General features: G+C 41.5%; 1 protein-coding gene across 7 annotated transcripts in view; it reads right to left on the reverse strand.

The window, feature by feature from the left end:
* The window catches only part of LOC108389216 (uncharacterized), a 53,603-nt gene that overhangs the window by 25,066 nt on the left and 10,172 nt on the right, over positions 1-18,365 (reverse strand). For all 7 annotated transcript variants that reach the window (XR_012122116.1, XR_012122115.1, XR_012122117.1 and 4 more), the window contains exon 5: positions 599-899. Coding sequence is in view for 4 of the 7 variants with exons in the window: in XM_037017966.2 (XP_036873861.2) it covers positions 599-899 (301 nt within the window). In the remaining 3 variants the exon portion in view is untranslated. The remainder of the gene's footprint in view (positions 1-598; positions 900-18,365) is intronic.

An 18,365-nucleotide genomic window follows, 5' to 3' on the forward strand; every position in this document is an offset into this window, starting at 1 on the left:
CCACCATTTCTGATTCCCAGACATGGCGCCTTCACCCAACCCCACCGAGTACATTAATCCCAATACCTATCAAGGGACAGGCCCCCAGTCCATCTTGGTGCCTAACACCCCGAGGACAGGGACTGGCTCCCAGAAAGCATGAAGGGAGCAGGGATCTGAAGCAGCGCTCTCCCCTCACTGCTGCACCTCTGAGCCCCTCTAGGACTCACAGAAATGTCCTCAAGAAGCTAAAGCAGGGGGTGTCCAAACTCTCTCCTAACTGCAGCCCAGGAGCCGAGCTGGAGGTCCTGGGAGGCCAGGCTTCCAGGCTGGAGAAGCTGGGCCTGAGGACGGGTGGTCTTGGGGGAGGGGCTGCCAGTAGTGGTTGTCTGCCCTCTGGTTTGGAAGAATGTCCATTCTGGGTAACAGCTGTTGTCCCTATACTGTATGTCCTGGCTAAGTAACAGCCTTCGGAAGGTGGAGGCACTAGGAGAAGCTGGTAGGGGGAGGACATAGAGCTGGAAGGTAGGTTTGGGGACTGGGGTTTTTTTTACCTCCCCAGCCCCTTTGCTTCAGGAGCTGGGAGTCTGTGGGAAAGGAAGGCAGCTGGCACCCATACCTGCTGCAGTCAAGGTGCTGATGTGACTCAGCCCGCCTGAGAGCTGGCCGTGCCTGGGGCCCCAGGTGCAGACCCCACCCAGAGCCAGGCTGGCCACATCGGCATGGACGCTGGCCCCCGAGGCTCCCTGTCTGGGCCCACAGCTGCCCTCTCAGCTTGAGCTCTCCCGGCAAGGCCTGGCTGCTGTTCTGGCTGAGGACATCGGTCACACTGCGTGCACTGGTGCCATTCCCTGCCTTCTCATGCTTATCCTGCAGGAGGAAACCCAGCACAGCTGAGTCGGCAGTGACCCTGATGGTACCTGCAGAGGAAAGGAAAGAAGCTGTAAAGATCAAAGGGTCATCTCAGGGGACTGGCTGCTTTGGGCGGGAGGGAAAGAATCCTGGGGTGGGAAGTTCTGGGATCCAGGATGTCGTGATTCTAACACACGTTAGAGGAGCATGTCTGGGAAACAGACCAATGAAATCAGCTCCCTCCCAGAATGCTCTGAGGATCAAGCAAGCTAATTCACAAGCAAAAGGGCATTGGCCAAAAAGCAGCAAGGCTGATAAGGCAGGTCTGTGATACCAGAGCTCAATTCTTGCCCAAGAGGCTTACAGACCACAGCTAATGGAATGGCCCCACTTTACAGACAGGCAAACTGAGGCCTGGGAGGATTTGAGTGATCCCATCTGGAATCCTCGAGATAGAAAAGTTGCTCAGAGGTCTCTTCCATCCAGAATGAAGATCCCACACCGTGAGGCCAGTCCCATGCCTCTACATAACTCATGCATCAGGGAAATTCTTGTTCTTGTCAGAACCATTTAGGTCTCCTGACCCCACTGACTTCTCTTAGGGCCTTAACATGGTCCAAGAGCGCTTATACGTCCGTCCTGTCATTCCCTGATTGACTTAGGGGTCACCACCTCCAGGAAACCTTTCTTGGCCCCTCTGCATCCCCCCAGGCTGAGTTAGACACCCTGTTCTGTGCTTCTAGACACAGAGCTCATGTTAAACTCTATCACAGAGTGGAGAGCACCTTCCACAGAGACACAACTTTCTTGCAGAACCATCTTTTTAGGGGCTCTCTGTCACCATGTCCTACAAGATGTTCACCAGTTTCCTCATCTGGAAAACATGGGTAGCCAGAGTAAAAGTTCATTAGATTATTGTGAAGATAACATGAAATGATGTCAATGGAAGAGAATAGAGCCCAGGAATGGACTCACAACACACAGGGTCAATTGATTTTCAACAAAGGTACAAAGGTAATTCAGTGGAAAATAATGTGTTGCAATAACTGGAATATAAATATGTTGAAATGATTGGAAAGCCACATATAAAAAAACTACTTTGGCCTTTACCCAATCATATACACAGAGCAATTCAAAATTAACCACAGACCTAAATCTAAAACATAAAACCGTAAAACTTTTAGGAAAAAAGAGAAGAGAAAAATTTTGTGGCCTCAGGTTAGGTGAAGATTTCTTATACAACACCAAAAACATAATCCATAAAAGAAAAAAGTGATAAATTGGACTGTATCAAAATTAAAAACCTCTGCTCTTCAAAAGACACAATTTAAAAAAATGAACAGACAGACCACAGATTGGGAGATATTTTCAAAACACATATCTAATAAAGGGCTTGTATAAATGATCTTCAAACTCAATAATAAAAAAACTAATAACTGAATTTTTAGGATGGGCAAAGGGTTTGAAGAGACCCTTCACGAAAGATTTCCAAGTGGCAAATAAACCTATGACAAGATGTTCAGCAAAATTAGTCTTTAGGAAAATCAATGAGATATAACTACAAATTTTGTCAATTAGAATGACAAAAGAAACCAAACAAGAAACAAAAAAAACCCAAACTGAATCGTAGACATACATCCAATCATACCAGTAATTACATTAAACACCAGTCAACTAAATCTATAAGAAAAAGACAGAGATAGTCAGACTGGATAAAAAATAAAATCCAACTATACCTGGCCTACAAGAAATGTACTTTATAAGGAAATAGATATGCCTAAAGGAAAAGGGTGGGAAAATAGATATAATTCAAGTGCTAATAAAAAAGCAAGAGTAGTAACAATTGTATCAGACAGACTAGACTTTAAGACAAGGAGTCTTATGAGAAATAAGTAGTACATTTCAGAATGATAAATGGGTTAATTCACCAAGAAAGCATAACACTCATAAATGCTTATACACCTAATATCAGTAGGTCAACCTGCATGAAACAAAATAGACAGATCCCAAAAGAGAAATAGAGATAGATATTCACCATCACAGTTGGAGAGTTTAACATTCTTCCCTCATTAACTGATATAATAACAAAACAAAAATATCAGTGAGGTTATATATCAGTACAACCAAGAACTTTGACCTAATTTGGCACTTATAGAATATTACACCCAACAAAAGCTGAATACAAATTCTTCTTATGTATGTTCACAAGAGAGATTATATACTGGCACCCCCAAAAAAGTCACAACCAATCTTAAATGACTAATCCTACAGAACAGATCTTCCGACCACAATGAAATTAAACTGAATATCAAAAAGCTATCTAGAAAAGTATCAAATACTTGGAAATTAAGCAACATATTTTCATGCATCAAAAAAAATCACAAGAAAAATCTAAAAATATTTCTAAATAAAATGATAGTGAAAATACACGACATCAAAACTTGTGAGATGCATCTAAAGGAATACTTAGAGGAAAATGTATGGCTTTATATACGTATATTAGAAGAGACAAAAGGTCTGAAAATCAATGGTTTGAAGGTCCACCTTAATAAACTAGAAGGGCAACGGGAACCCAAATTAAGCCTACGAAAGGAAATAATACAGGTAAGGGCTGAAATCAATGAAATTGGAAAGAGACAGCAAGAGAGAAAATTAACAAACCCAAAGGCAGGTTCTTTGAAAGGATCAACAAAATTGATGAAATCCTAGTTAGACTAATAAGGAATAGAGAGAGGGAGAGAAGAAACGCAAATTACAGCCATCACAGATGACAGCAGGAATATTACTATAGATCCTGCCTACGTGAAAAGGCTAATAATAGATGTAATGAACAACTGAATGCCAGTAAATAGGACAATGTAGTTGAAATGGACAAATTCCTTAAAAAATATAACAGCCAAATTGACTCATGATGAAATAGAAAATCTGAATAGCTTTCTGATCTATTCATTTTCCAAAACATTATTTCCACAGATCAAACTCCAGATGGCTTCACTGGTAGAACCTATGAGATATCGAAGGGAATATTAACACCAGTCTTACACAAACTGTCTCGGAGAGAAGAGGAGAGGAGGAGAAACTTCTTAACCTGTCTAATGGAGTCAACACACAAAGGAAAAAATAAAAACTTAATGGAGAAACCTGGCAGATGCTACCTTCATCAAGTGATCAAAGCTAATGTCACCAATACTGGGACAAAGTGACATCAAGTGCCTGCGGATGTGACAGTGTCTCACTTCTGTGGCATTTTGCCATAAACGCTTTCTTCAAAGTGGTCAGGAAGCATCACAGAAACCCAAAGTGAGGGATATTCCACAAAATGACTGGCCTGTAGCCTTCAAACATGCAAATATCATGAAAAGGAAAGAAATACCGAGATACTGAAGAAACAATACAAATAAATATAACGAATTATCCAGGATTTTCTTTTACTATAAAGGATGATATTGGGACAACCACTGGAATTTGAGTAAGGTCTACAGATGAGGTAACAGTACTGTATCTATGTGAATTTTCTGATTTGGGTAAATGTTCTGGAATGTGGGAGAACATCTTTATTTTTAGGAAATAAACACTGAACTATTTAGGGGTGAAGAACTATCATGTCTGCAACTTAGTAAAACCCAGTTTAGGAATAAAATATATTTTTTACATACAAATCAAAATGTTTTATACATACATGTATATGTATATATAGAGAAAGAGAATAAGAATTATAAAGCATTTATGGCAGAAAGTCAATAATTAGGGAAGTTGGGTAAAGGGGATCCTCTTTACTATTCTTGCCACTTACCTATAAGTCTGAAATTACATCAAAATAAAAAGCATTAGAAAAAACATGCTTCGGAACACTGCACCCCACCCTCCCTCCTGTATAGTTCTGATGCCCATTAGTTACGTTGATGGCTCTGACAAGTCCTGCATAAGGAAGCCTGTTTAGTAGTTAGCAGAAAATTCACTTTGTCAGACAAAAGTGTATCACCAGTATGTGTGATGCTGGAATGGAGCATCAACAGACTTGAAAATGTGTAGAATTTCATCTGCCCTGTGGCTCCATAGAAAGTCCTTGCTCAAGACCTCCATGCACCCGACCCATGGCACTCTGCAGTCCCTCACCCTCTCTGAGTGTCTTCAGCATGCACTTGAGGGTCAAGAGGCGGGGCCCAGCTGCCCAGCCAACCACTGTGTGCCGTACTTGGTGCTGCAGGGTCAGGACCCGGCCTCCCCTCTGCAACTCAAATGCCTTGAGATAAAGCTCTGCTGTGTTCTGGCCCAGTAGTGCTCTGGAAAACAGGCAAATCCTAGGAAGGAAGGTGATGGGTGGCAGGTTAAGGGGCAGCATCCATTCCTGCAGGCAAATAGGTGTGGGTGCATGAACCCACAGTCCAAACCCATCACAGGACTGCCTTTACAGGGCTGTCAGCCCACAGGACTGCATTGTAATAGGGTATTAAGAACAGGGGTTTGGGATCAACCAAACCTGGGTTTGAATCCCAGGACTGTGACTGTGTTGTCTTAGACAAGGACGTAACAGGCTCTGAGCCTCTGTTTCTTAGACAAGGACAAACAGAGGCTCTTAGCCTCTGTTTCTTCTTCTGTAATGTGGGAATAAGATGGAACTTTTGATATTGAGCTGATATTGCTAATGAGTTATCAACACACATTATTATGGTGAGGGCTGAGAAAAGAAACAGCCCCAAGAAGCCTGCTGTTAAACTTCCTGGAGAACTGGGGCAGCGGACATGGTCCTTACCATCTACATGGTATGCCCCTTACAGGACACCTTGGGACCTACTTCCCTTGAGTATTGGCACAGGAAACAAGACCAGTCATGCTTTCCTCGGTGTAATTCACACAGCTGTCTATTTCCCTTATAGCCTTTGCAAATAATGCCACCAGTGGGTTTATCTCTTTTTGCATTGGCTCCTAGGAAGCTCAGAGTAAAAAATCAGCCCAAATCTAGAAAAGGTACAGGACCTTGGAGCATGAATTTTGCTTACAGATGCCACTTCAAGCACCTTCCCATTTTCCCCATTTTTCTTTTCCCGTTGTCCTAATTTCCTCATATATTTTTTAAAAATCTGGAACAAGGGGGCAGAGCCAGGATGGCGGCGTGAGTAGAGCAGTGGAAATCTCCTCCCAAAAACACATAGATCTATGAAAATATAACAAAGAAAACTCTTCCTAAAATAGAGACCAGAGGACACAGGACAACATCCAGACCACATCCACACCTGCAAGAACCCAGCACCTTGAGAAGGGGGCAAGATACAAGCCCTGGCCCGGCGGGACCCGAGCGCCCCTCCCCCTGGCTCCTGGCGGGTGGAAAGAAACTGGAGCGGTTTCTTTTTGGCGAGTGCTTTTTGGAAGCCTTAAAGGGACAGGGACCCCAATGCTAGGGAGGCAGGGCAGCAGGACTGGTGAGTGGGTGCCTGGGACCGGTGCCTGAGGACAAAGAATATCACACGTTTTTTCCTTTTTTGTTTTTTTGGCGAGTGCTTTTTGGAAGCCTTCAAGGGACAGGGACCCAGATGCCAGGGAGGCAGGGTGGAGGGACCGGTGGGCGGGTGCCTGAGACTGGCGCCTGAGGACGGAGAAAATCGTGCATTTCCCCCCTTTTTTCTTTCTTTTTGGTGAGTGCTTTTTGGAAACCTTAAAGGGACAGGGACCCCAATACCAGCGAAACAGGGCAGGAAGACTGGTGAGCGGGTGCCTGAGACCGGCGCCCGGGGACAAAGAAAATCGCGCGTTTTTCCCAATACTAGGGAGGCAGGGCAGTGGGACCGGTGGGCGGGGACCTGGAGCCGGCACCTGAGGACAAAGAAAATCGCGCATTTCTCCCTTTTTTTTCTTTTTGGCAAGTGCTTTTTGGAGGCCTTAGGGGGACAGGGACCCCAGTGTCAGGGAGGCAGGGCGGCAGGGCCGGTGAGTGGGTGCCTGGGACCGGTGCCTGGGGACAGAGAGGGTCGCGTGCTTTTCCCTTTTTTTTGGCGAGTGCTTTTTGGAGGCCTTGGAGGGACGGGGACCCCAGTGCTAGGGAGGCAGGGCGGCAGGACCGGTGGGCGGGTGCCTGGAACCAGCACCTGAAGACAAACAATAGCGCGCATTTTTCCCTTTTTTTTTTTTTTTTGGTAGGTGCTTTTTGGAAGCCTTGAAGGGACAGGGACCCCAGTGCTAGGGAGGCAGGGCAGCAGGACCGGTGAGCGGGTGCCTGGGACTGGTGCCTGAGGACATAGAAAATCGCGCATTTTTTTCCTTTTTTTTTTCCTCATTAGTTGTTGCTGTTGTTGTTTTGGTTTGGAGAGTGCTTTTTCGAAGTCTTAAAGGGTCAGAACAGGACACTTAGACCAGAGGCAGGGAATCTGGGGATCTCTGGGCACTCTGACTCCCTGGGCAACAGGGAGCACAGAGGCCCCCTACGGAGATAAATAGCCTCCTGGCCGCTCCCCCTCCAACGGGGCTCCACTAGTTTGGAGGAGCAGCCCCAGCCAGGCCACACCCACAGCAACAGCGGAGATAAACACCACAGCAAACAGGCAGGTAGCAGAAGCCCTGTCTGCACACAGCTGCCAAGCATAAGCCACTAGAGGTCGCTATTCTCGCAGGAGAGGAAGGCCACAAACCAACAAGAAGGGAAGCTCTCCCAGCGGTCACTCGTACCAGCTCTGCAAACTATCTCTATCACCATGAAAAGGCAAAACTACAGGCAGACAAAGATCACAGAGACAACACCTGAGAAGGAGACAGACCTAACCAGTCCTCCTGAAAAAGAATTCAAAATAAAAATCATGAACATGCTGACAGAGATGCAGAGAAAAATGCAAGACCAATGGGATGAAGTCCAGAGGGAGATCACAGATGTCAGGAAGGAGATCACAGAAGTGAAACAATCCCTGGAAGAATTTATAAGCAGAATGGATAAGATGCAAGAGGCCATTGAAGGAATAGAAACCAGAGAACAGGAACGTATAGAAGCTGACATAGAGAGAGATAAAAGGATCTCCAGGAACGAAACAACACTAAGAGAACTATGTGACCAAACCAAAAGGAATAATATTCGTATTATAGGGGTACCAGAAGAAGAAGAAAGAGGAAAAGGGATAGAAAGTCTCTTTGAAGAAATAATTGCTGAAAACTTCCCCAACTGGGGGAGGAAATAATCGAACAGACCACGGAATTACACAGAACCCCCAACAGAAAGGATCCAAGGAGGACAACACCAAGACACATAATAATTAAAATGGCAAGGATCAAGGACAAGGAAAGAGTTTTAAAGGCAGCTAGAGAGAAAAAGGTCACCTATAAAGGAAAACCCATCAGGCTAACATCAGACTTCTCGACCGAAACCCTACAGGCCAGAAGAGAATGGCATGATATATTTAATGCAATGAAACAGAAGGGCCTTGAACCAAGGATACTGTATCCAGCACGACTATCATTTAAATATGATGGTGGGATTAAACAATTCCCAGACAAGCAAAAGCTGAGGAATATATAGAAACAAATGACAACAACAACACAAAGCCCCAACTTCTGTGGGACACAGCGAAAGCAGTCTTAAGAGGAAAGTATATAGCAATCCAGGCACACCTGAAGAAGGAAGAACAATCTCAAATGAATAGTCTAACATCACAATTATCGAAACTGGAAAAAGAAGAACAAATGAGGCCTAAAGTCAGAAGAAGGAGGGACATAATAAAGATCAGAGAAGAAATAAACAAAATTGAGAAGAATAAATAGCAAAAATCAACGAAACCAAGAGCTGGTTCTTTGAGAGAATAAACAAAATAGATAAGCCTCTAGCCAAACTTATTAAAAGAAAAAGAGAATCAACACAAATCAACATAATCAGAAATTAGAACGGAATAATCACAACAGACTCCACAGAAATACAAAGAATTATTAAAGACTACTATGAAAACCTATATGCCAACAAGCTGGAAAACCTAGAAGAAATGGACAACTTCCTGGAAAAATACAACTTCCCAAGACTGACCAAGGAAGAAACACAAACCACTTACGAGCAAAGAAATTGAAATGGTAATCAAAAAACTACCCAAGAACAAAACCCCAGGCCCGGATGGATTTACCTCGGAATTTTATCAGACACACAGAGAAGACATAATACCCATTCTCCTTAAAGTGTTCCAAAAAATAGAAGAAGAGGGAATACTCCCAAACTCATTCTATGAAGCCAACATCGCCCTAATACCAAAACCAGGCAAAGACCCCACCAAAAAGAAAATTACAGACCAATATCCCTGATGAATGTAGATGCAAAAATACTCAATAAAATATTAGCAAACAGAATTCAGCAGTATATCAAAAGGATCATACACCATGACCAAGTGGGATTCATCCCAGGGATGCAAGGATGGTACAACATTAGAAAATCCATCAACATCATCCACCACATCAACAAAAAGAAAGACAAAAACCACATGATCATCTCCATAGATGCTGAAAAAGCATTTGACAAAATTCAACATCCATTCATGATAAAAACTCTCAGCAAAATGGGAATAGAGGGTAAGTACCTCAACATAATAAAGGCCATATATGATAAACCCACAGCCAGCATTATACTGAACAGCGAGAAGCTGAAAGCATTTCCTCTGAGATTGGGAACCAGACAGGGATGCCCACTCTCCCCACCGTTATTTAACATAGTACTGGAGGTCCTAGCCACGGCAATCAGACAAAACAAAGAAATACAAGGAATCCAGATTGGTAAAGAAGAAGTTAAACTGTCACTATTTGCAGATGATATGATACTGTACATAAAAAACCCTAATGACTCCACTCCAAAACTATTAGAACTGATATCGGAATACAGCAAAGTTACAGGATACAAAATTAACACACAGAAATCCGTAGCTTTAATATACACTAACAATGAACCAATAGAAAGAGAAATCAGGAAAACAATTCCATTCACCATTGCATCAAAAAGAATAAAATACCTAGGAAAAAACCTAACCAAAGAAGTGAAAGACTTATACTCTGAAAACTACAAGTCACTCTTAAGAGAAATTAAAGGGGACACTAATAAATGGAAACTCATCCCATGCTCTTGGCTAGGAAGAATTAATATCGTCAAAATGGCCATCCTGCCCAAAGCAATATACAGATTTGATGCAATCCCTCTCAAAGTACCAGCAACATTCTTCAATGAATTGGAACAAATAATTCAAAAATTCATATGGAAACACCAAAGACCCTGAATAGCCAAAGCAATCCTGAAAAAGAAGAATAAAGTAGGGGGGATCTCACTCCCCAACTTCAAGCTCTACTACAAAGCCATAGTAATCAAGACTATTTGGTACTGGCACAAAAACAGAGCCACAGACCAGTGGAACAGATTAGAGACTCCAGAAATTAACCCAAACATATATAGTCAATTAATATTTGATAAAGGAGCCATGGACATACAATGGCAAAATGAGTTTCTTCAACAGATGGTGCTGGCAAAACTGGACAGCTACATGTAGGAGAATGAAACTGGACCATTGTCTAACCCCATATACAAAGGTAAACTCAAAATGGATCAAAGACCTGAATGTAAGTCATGAAACCATTAAACTCTTGGAAAAAAACATAGGCAAAAACCTCTTAGACATAAACATGAGTGACCTCTTCTTGAACATATCTCCCTGGGCAAGGAAAACAACAGCAAAAATGAGCAAGTGGGACTACATTAAGCTGAAAAGCTTCTGTACAGCGAAAGACACCATCAATAGAACAAAAAGGAACCCTACAGTATGGGAGAATATACTTGAAAATGACAGATCCGATAAAGGCTTGACGTCCAGAATATATAAAGAGCTCACACGCCTCAACAAACAAAAAACAAATAACCCAATTAAAAAATGGGCAGAGGAACTGAACAGACAGTTCTCCAAAAAAGAAATACAGATGGCCAAGAGACACATGAAAAGATGCTCCACATCGCTAATTATCAGAGAAATGCAAATTAAAACTACAATGAGGTATCACCTCACACCAGTAAGGATAGCTGCCATCCAAAAGACAAACAACAACAAATGTTGGCGAGGCTGTGGAGAAAGGGGAACCCTCCTACACTGCTGGTGGGAATGTAAATTAGTTCAACCATTGTGGAAAGCAGTATGGAGGTTCATCAAAATGCTCAAAACAGACCTACCATTTGACCCAGGAATTCCACTCCTAGGAATTTACCCTAAGAACGCAGCAATCAAGTTTGAGAAAGACAGATGCACCCCTATGTTTATCGCAGCACTATTTACAATAGGCAAGAATTGGAAGCAACCTAAATGTCCATCGGTAGATGAATGGATAAAGAAGATGTGGTACATATACACAATGAATACTACTCAGCCATAAGAAGTGGAAAAATCCAACCATTTGCAGCAACATGGATGGAGCTGGAGAGTATTATGCTCAGTGAAATAAGCCAAGCAGAGAAAAAGAAATACCAAATGATTTCACTCATCTGAGGAGTAAAAGAACAAAGGAAAAACTGAAGGAACAAAACAGCAGTTGAATTACAGAACCCAAAAATGGACTAACAGGTACCAAAGGGAAAGGAACTGGGGAGGATGGGTGGGCAGGGAGGGATAAGGGAGGGGAAGAAGAAGGGGTGTATTAAGATTAGCATGCATGGGGGGGAGGGAGAAAGGGGAGGGTGGGCTGTACAACACAGAGAGGACAAGTAGTGATTCTACAACATTTTGCTAAGCTGATGGACAGTAACCATAATGTGGTTTTTAGGCGGGACCTGATATAGGGGAGATCATAGTAAACATAGTATTCTTCATGTAAGTGTAGATTAAAGATTAAAAAATAAAAAAAAAGAAAGAAAGAAAGAAAGAAAAGGGGGATTACTCCTTGATAGGATAAAATTATTGGTAAATCAAAGATCAACGCATGCTTTAAATATCCTTAATGTTGATCACTTAAAGGGTGTCAGATGATCAGCTATGGAGGTACTCTTTTCTGATAATATTCCTTTCTCTTAATAAAAAAAAAAATCATTTTCTGTGTGCTGACCTCCAATGAGTTCTACACAGTAGTATAGAGGGCATGTCAAAGTGAGGACAAAGGGTCTGTTTGTTTCTATGCAAAAGATCAAGGCCTAGCTTGGCTACCCAGAAAATGAACTAAGATACGATATGAGGAGGAGCTTCCAGCATCAGCACTCTCTGGAGGATGTGTGCCGGGGGATGATCATCAAAAAGCCTCCACAGGGATCCGGGCGATGCTGCGGTTGTGGCTGTGTCCACCCCACCATTTCCTGGACTTGCCATTGGAATGAGGAGGGAGATGTCTAGGCTGGCATGTGCATACAGTGAGACAACGAATTTGACTGGATCTGTACAGTAGGAAGTCAACCAGGAGTTGGGAGGGGTGCAAGTTGTAGCACTCCAAAATCTTATGACTATAGACTATCTACGGTTAAAAGAACATATGGGATGTGAACAGATCCCAGAAATGGGTTGCTTTAATTTTTTTTTTTTTTTTTTTTTTTTAGAGGGCATCTCTCATATTTATTGATCAAATGGTTGTTAACAACAATAAAATTCAGTATAGGGCGGTCAATGCTCAATGTACAATCATTAATCCATCTCAAGCCTAATTCTCGTCAGTCTCCAATCTTCTGAAGCATAACGAACAAGTTCTTACATGGTGAACGAATTCTTACAGAGTGAATAAATTCTTACATGGTGAACAGTACAAGGGCATTCATCACAGAAACTTTCGGTTTTGATCATGCAATATGACCTATAAACCATCAGGTCAAATATGAATATTCATTTGATTTTTGTACTTGATTTATATGTTGATCCCACATTTCTCCTATTATTATTATTATTTTTATTTTTAATAAAATGCTGAAGTGGTAGGTAGATGCAAGATAAAGGTAGAAAACATAGTTTAGTGCTGTAAGAAGGCAAATGTAGATGATCAGATGATCAGGTGTGTGCCTATGGACTAAGTATTAATCCAGGCTAGACAAGGGCAGCAAGACATCCACGGATGCAGAAGATTTCTCTCAAAGCAGGGGGGGTGAGGTTCTGAGCCTCACCTCTGTTGATCCCCAAATTCTCACCTGATGGCCCCCCTGCGACTGTGCCTGTCTTAGGTTGTTCCTCCCTTGAGGAATCTTACCCGTCTCTGGCTAACCAGTCATCTTCCGGGGCCATACAGGGAAATGTAAAGTTGGTAAGTGAGAGAGAAGCCATATTGTTTGCAAAGGTTAGCTTTTTACTTCTTTGCAGATTTATGCCCTGTGGCTTCTATGCCCAGCACTTGTCTCGAGGCACCTGGAGGAATTATGATACTCGGTAAATTCGATATGAGGCACGAATTCTATTTAAGGTTTGTAATTAGGAAGGAAGAAGAAAAGCTATAGATGTAGCATATGAAGGAAACTTGGGAGGATTGATTATTTCTTTGACATATCTTCTTGTATAGTACCTTAAGTATGTATAGGTTTTAAACTACTAACTAATTTGCACACACATATTAACATAATAGGAATACGGTGACATAAACAAAGCAAATCTATAATTACCAGCCATCTCCAGTGAAGCCAAGAAAACCATTTAGGCACCCTAGGCATTTGTGAAAATTTATCTATGATATGATGGATATTTTCCAACTGTACTTGAACCATCAGACAAATTAAAGCAGCCCATTTCTTGGATCTGTTCACATCCCATATGTTCTTTTAACCATAGATAGTCTATAGTCATGAGATTTTGGGGTGCTACAACTTGCACCCCTCCCAACTCCTGGTTGAGTTCCAACAGTACAGATCCAGTCAAATTCGTTGTCTCACTGTATGCACATGCCAGCCTAGACATCTCCCTCCTCCTTCTTATGGCAAGTCCAGGAGACGGTGGGCTGGATGCAGCCACAACCGCAGCATCGTCCGGATCCCTGTGGAGGCTTTTTGATGATCATCCCCCGGCACGAGTCCTCCAGAGAGTGCTGATGCCGGAAGCTCCTCCTCATATCGTATCTTAGTTCATTTTCTGGGTATCCAAGCTAGGCCTTGATCTTCTGCGTAGAAACAAACAGACCCTTTGCCCACACTTTGACATGCCCTCTATACCACTGTGCAGAACTCATTGGAGGTCAGCACACAGTAACTGCTTTTTTTTTTTTTTTTAAGAGAAAGGAATGTTATCAGAAAAGAGTACCTCCATAGCTGATCATCTGACACCCTTTAAGTGATCAACATTAAGGATATTTAAAGCATGCGTTGATCTTTGATTTACCAATAGTTTTATCCTGTTAAGGAGTAATCCCCCTTTTCTTTCTTTCTTTCTTTTTTTTTTTAAATTTTTAATCTACACTTACCTGAAGAATACTATGTTTACTATGCTCTCCCCTATATCAGGTCCCCCCTAACAACCACATTACGGTTACTGTCCATCAGCTTAGCAAAATGTGGTAGAGTCACTACTTGTCCTCTCTGTGTTGTGCAGCCCACCCTCCCCTTTCTCCCTCCCCCCCATGCATGCTAATCTTAATACCCCCCTTCTTCTTCCCCCCCCTTATCCCTCCCTGCCCACCCATCCTCCCCAGTTCCTTTCCCTTTGGTACCTGTTAGTCCATTTTTGGGTTCTGTAATTCTGCTGCTGTTTTGTTCCTTCAGTTTTTCCTTTGTTCCTATACTCCTCAGATGAGTGAAATCATTTGGTATTTCTCTTTCTCCGCTTGGCTTATTTCACTGAGCATAATACTCTCCAGCTCCATCCATGTTGCTGCAAATGGTTGGATTTTTCCACTTCTTATGGCTGAGTAGTATTCCATTGTGTATATGTACCACATCTTCTTTATCCATTCATCTACAGATGGACATTTAGGTTGCTTCCAATTCTTGGCTATTGTAAATAGTGCTGCGATAAACATAGGAGTGCATCTGTCTTTCTCAAACTTGATTGCTGCGTTCTTAGGGTAAATTCCTAGGAGTGGAATTCCTGGGTCAAATGGTAGGTCTGTTCTGAGCATTTTGATGCACCTCCATACTGCTTTCCACAATGCTTGAACTAATTTACATTCCCACCAGCAGTGTAGGAGGGTTCCCCTTTCTCCACAGCCTCGCCAACATTTGTTGTTGTTTGTCTTTTGGATGGCAGCTATCCTTACTGGTGTGAGGTGATACCTCATTGTAGTTTTAATTTGCATTTCTCTGATAATTTGCAATGTGGAGCATCTTTTCATGTGTCTCTTGGCCATCTGTATTTCTTTTTTGGAGAACTGTCTGTTCAGTTCCTCTGCCCATTTTTTAATTGGGTTATTTGTTTTTTGTTTGTTGAGGCGTGTGAGCTCTTTATATATTTTGGACGTCAAGCCTTTATCAGATCTGTCATTTTCAAGTATATTCTCCCATACTGTAGGGTTCCTTTTTGTTCTATTGATGGTGTCTTTCGCTGTACAGAAGCTTTTCAGCTTAATGTAGTCCCACTTGCTCATTTTTGCTGTTGTTTTCCTTGCCCGGGGAGATATGTTCAAGAAGAGATCACTCATGTTTATGTCTAAGAGGTTTTTGCCTATGTTTTTTTCCAAGAGTTTAATGGTTTCGTGACTTACATTCAGGTCTTTGATCCATTTTGAGTTTACCTTTGTATATGGGGTTAGACAATGGTCCAGTTTCATTCTCCTACATGTAGCTGTCCAGTTTTGCCAGCACCATCTGTTGAAGAGACTGTCATTTTGCCATTGTATGTCCATGGCTCCTTTATCAAATATTAATTGACCATATATGTTTGGGTTAATTTCTGGGGTCTCTAATCTGTTCCACTGGTCTGTGGCTCTGTTCTTGTGCCAGTACCAAATTGTCTTGATTACTATGGCTTTGTAGTAGAGCTTGAAGTTGGGGAGTGAGATCCCCCCTACTTTATTCTTCTTTTTCAGGATTGCTTTGGCTATTCGGGGTCTTTGGTGTTTCCATATGAATTTTTGAATTATTTGTTCCAATTCATTGAAGAATGTTGCTGGTAATTTGAGAGGGATTGCATCAAATTTGTATATTGCTTTCGGCAGGATGGCCATTTTGACGATATTAATTCTTCCTAGCCATGAGCATGGGATGAGTTTCCATTTATTAGTGTCCCCTTTAATTTCTCTTAAGAGTGACTTGTAGTTTTCAGAGTATAAGTCTTTCACTTCCTTGGTTAGGTTTATTCCTAGGTATTTTATTCTTTTTGATGCAATGGTGAATGGAATTGTTTTCCTGATTTCTCTTTCTATTGATTCGTTGTTAGTGTATAGGAAAGCTACAGATTTCTGTGTGTTGATTTTGTATCCTGCAACTTTGCTGTATTCCGATATCAGTTCTAGTAGTTTTGGAGTGGAGTCTTTAGGGTTTTTTATGTACAGTATCATATCATCTGCAAATAGTGACAGTTTAACTTCTTCTTTACCAATCTGGATTCCTTGTATTTCTTTGTTTTGTCTGATTGCCGTGGCTAGGACCTCCAGTACTATGTTAAATAACGGTGGGGAGAGTGGGCATCCCTGTCTGATTCCCTATCTCAGTGGAAATGCTTTCAGCTTCTCGCTGTTCAGTATAATGCTGGCTGTGGGTTTATCATATATGGCCTTTATTATGTTGAGGTACTTACCCTCTATTCCCATTTTGCTGAGAGTTTTTATCATGAATGGATGTTGAATTTTGTCAAATGCTTTTTCAGCATCTATGGAGATGATCGTGTGGTTTTTGTCTTTCTTTTTGTTGATGTGGTGGATGATGTTGATGGATTTTCTAATGTTGTACCATCCTTGCATCCCTGGGATGAACCCCACTTGGTCATGGTGTATGATCCTTTTGATATACTGTTGAATTCTGTTTGCTAATATTTTATTGAGTATTTTTGCATCTACATTCATCAGGGATATTGGTCTGTAATTTTCTTTTTTGGTGGGGTCTTTTCCTGGTTTTGGTATTAGGGTGATGTTGGCTTCATAGAATGAGTTTGGGAGTATTCCCTCTTCTTCTATTTTGTGGAACACTTTAAGGAGAATGGGTATTATGTCTTCTCTGTGTGTCTGATAAAATTCCGAGGTAAATCCGTCCGGCCCCGGGGTTTTGTTCTTGGGTAGTTTTTTGATTACTGTTTCAATTTCTTTGCTTGTAATTGGTTTGTTTAACTTTTGTGTTTCTTCCTTGGTCAGTCTTGGGAGGTTGTATTTTTCTAGGAAGTTGTCCATTTCTTCTAGGTTTTCCAGCTTGTTGGCATATAGGTTTTCATAGTAGTCTTTAATAATTCTTTGTATTTCTGTGGAGTCTGTCGTGATTTTTCCATTCTCATTTCTGATTATGTTGATTTGTGTTGACTCTCTTTTTCTCTTAATAAGTTGGGCTAGAGGCTTATCTATTTTGTTTATTTTCTCAAAGAACCAGCTCTTGGTTTCGTTGATTTTTGCTATTGTTTTATTCTTCTCAATTTTGTTTATTTCTTCTCTGATCTTTATTATGTCCCTCCTTCTGCTGACTTTAGGCCTCATTTGTTCTTCTTTTTCCAGTTTTAATAATTGTGATGTTAGACTATTCATTTGGGATTGTTCTTCCTTCTTCAAGTGTGCCTGGATTGCTATATACTTTCCTCTTAAGACTGCTTTCGCTGCATCCCACAGAAGTTGGGGCTTAGTGTTGTTGTTGTCATTTGTTTCTATATATTCCTTGATCTCTATTTTGATTTGTTCATTGATCCATTGATTATTTAGTAGCATGTTGTTAAGCCTCCATGTGTTTGTGAGCCTTTTTGTTTTCTTTGTAGAATTTATTTCTACTTTCATACCTTTGTGGTCTGAAAAATTGGTTGGTAGAATTTCAATATTGTGGAATTTACTGAGGCTCTTTTTGTGAGCTAGTATGTGGTCTATTCTGGAGAATGTTCCATGTGCACTTGAGAAGAATGTATATCCTGTTGCTTTTGGATGTAAAGTTCTATAGATGTCTATTAGGTCCATCTGTTCTAGTGTGTTGTTCAGTGCCTGTGTGTCTTTACTTATTTTCTGCCCGGTGGATCTATCCTTTGGGGTGAGTGGTGTGTTGAAGTCTCCTACAATGAATGCATTGCAGTCTATTTCCCTCTTTAGTTCTGTTAGTATTTGCTTCACATATGCTGGTGCTCCTGTATTGGGTGCATATATATTTAGAATGGTTATATCCTCTTGTTGGACTAAGCCCTTTATCATTATGTAGTGGCCTTCTTTATCTCTTGTTACTTTCTTTGTTTTGAAGTCTATTTTGTCTGATATTAGTACTGCAACCCCTGCTTTCTTCTCACTGTTGTTTGCCTGAAATATGTTTTTCCATCCCTTGACTTTTAGTCTATGCTTATCTTTGGGTTTAAGGTGAGTTTCTTGTAAGCAGCATATAGATGGGTCTTGCTTTTTTATCCATTCTATTACTCTATGTCTTTTGATTGGTGCATTAAGTCCATTTACATTTAGGGTGACTATTGAAAGATATGTACTTATTGCCATTGCAGGCTTTAGATTCGTGGTTACCAAAGGTTCAAGGTTAGCTTCTTTAGTAT

The sequence above is a fragment of the Manis javanica genome, chromosome 10 (genome assembly GCF_040802235.1).
Source record: "Manis javanica isolate MJ-LG chromosome 10, MJ_LKY, whole genome shotgun sequence".
In the NCBI taxonomy this organism is placed as follows: Eukaryota; Metazoa; Chordata; class Mammalia; order Pholidota; family Manidae; genus Manis; species Manis javanica.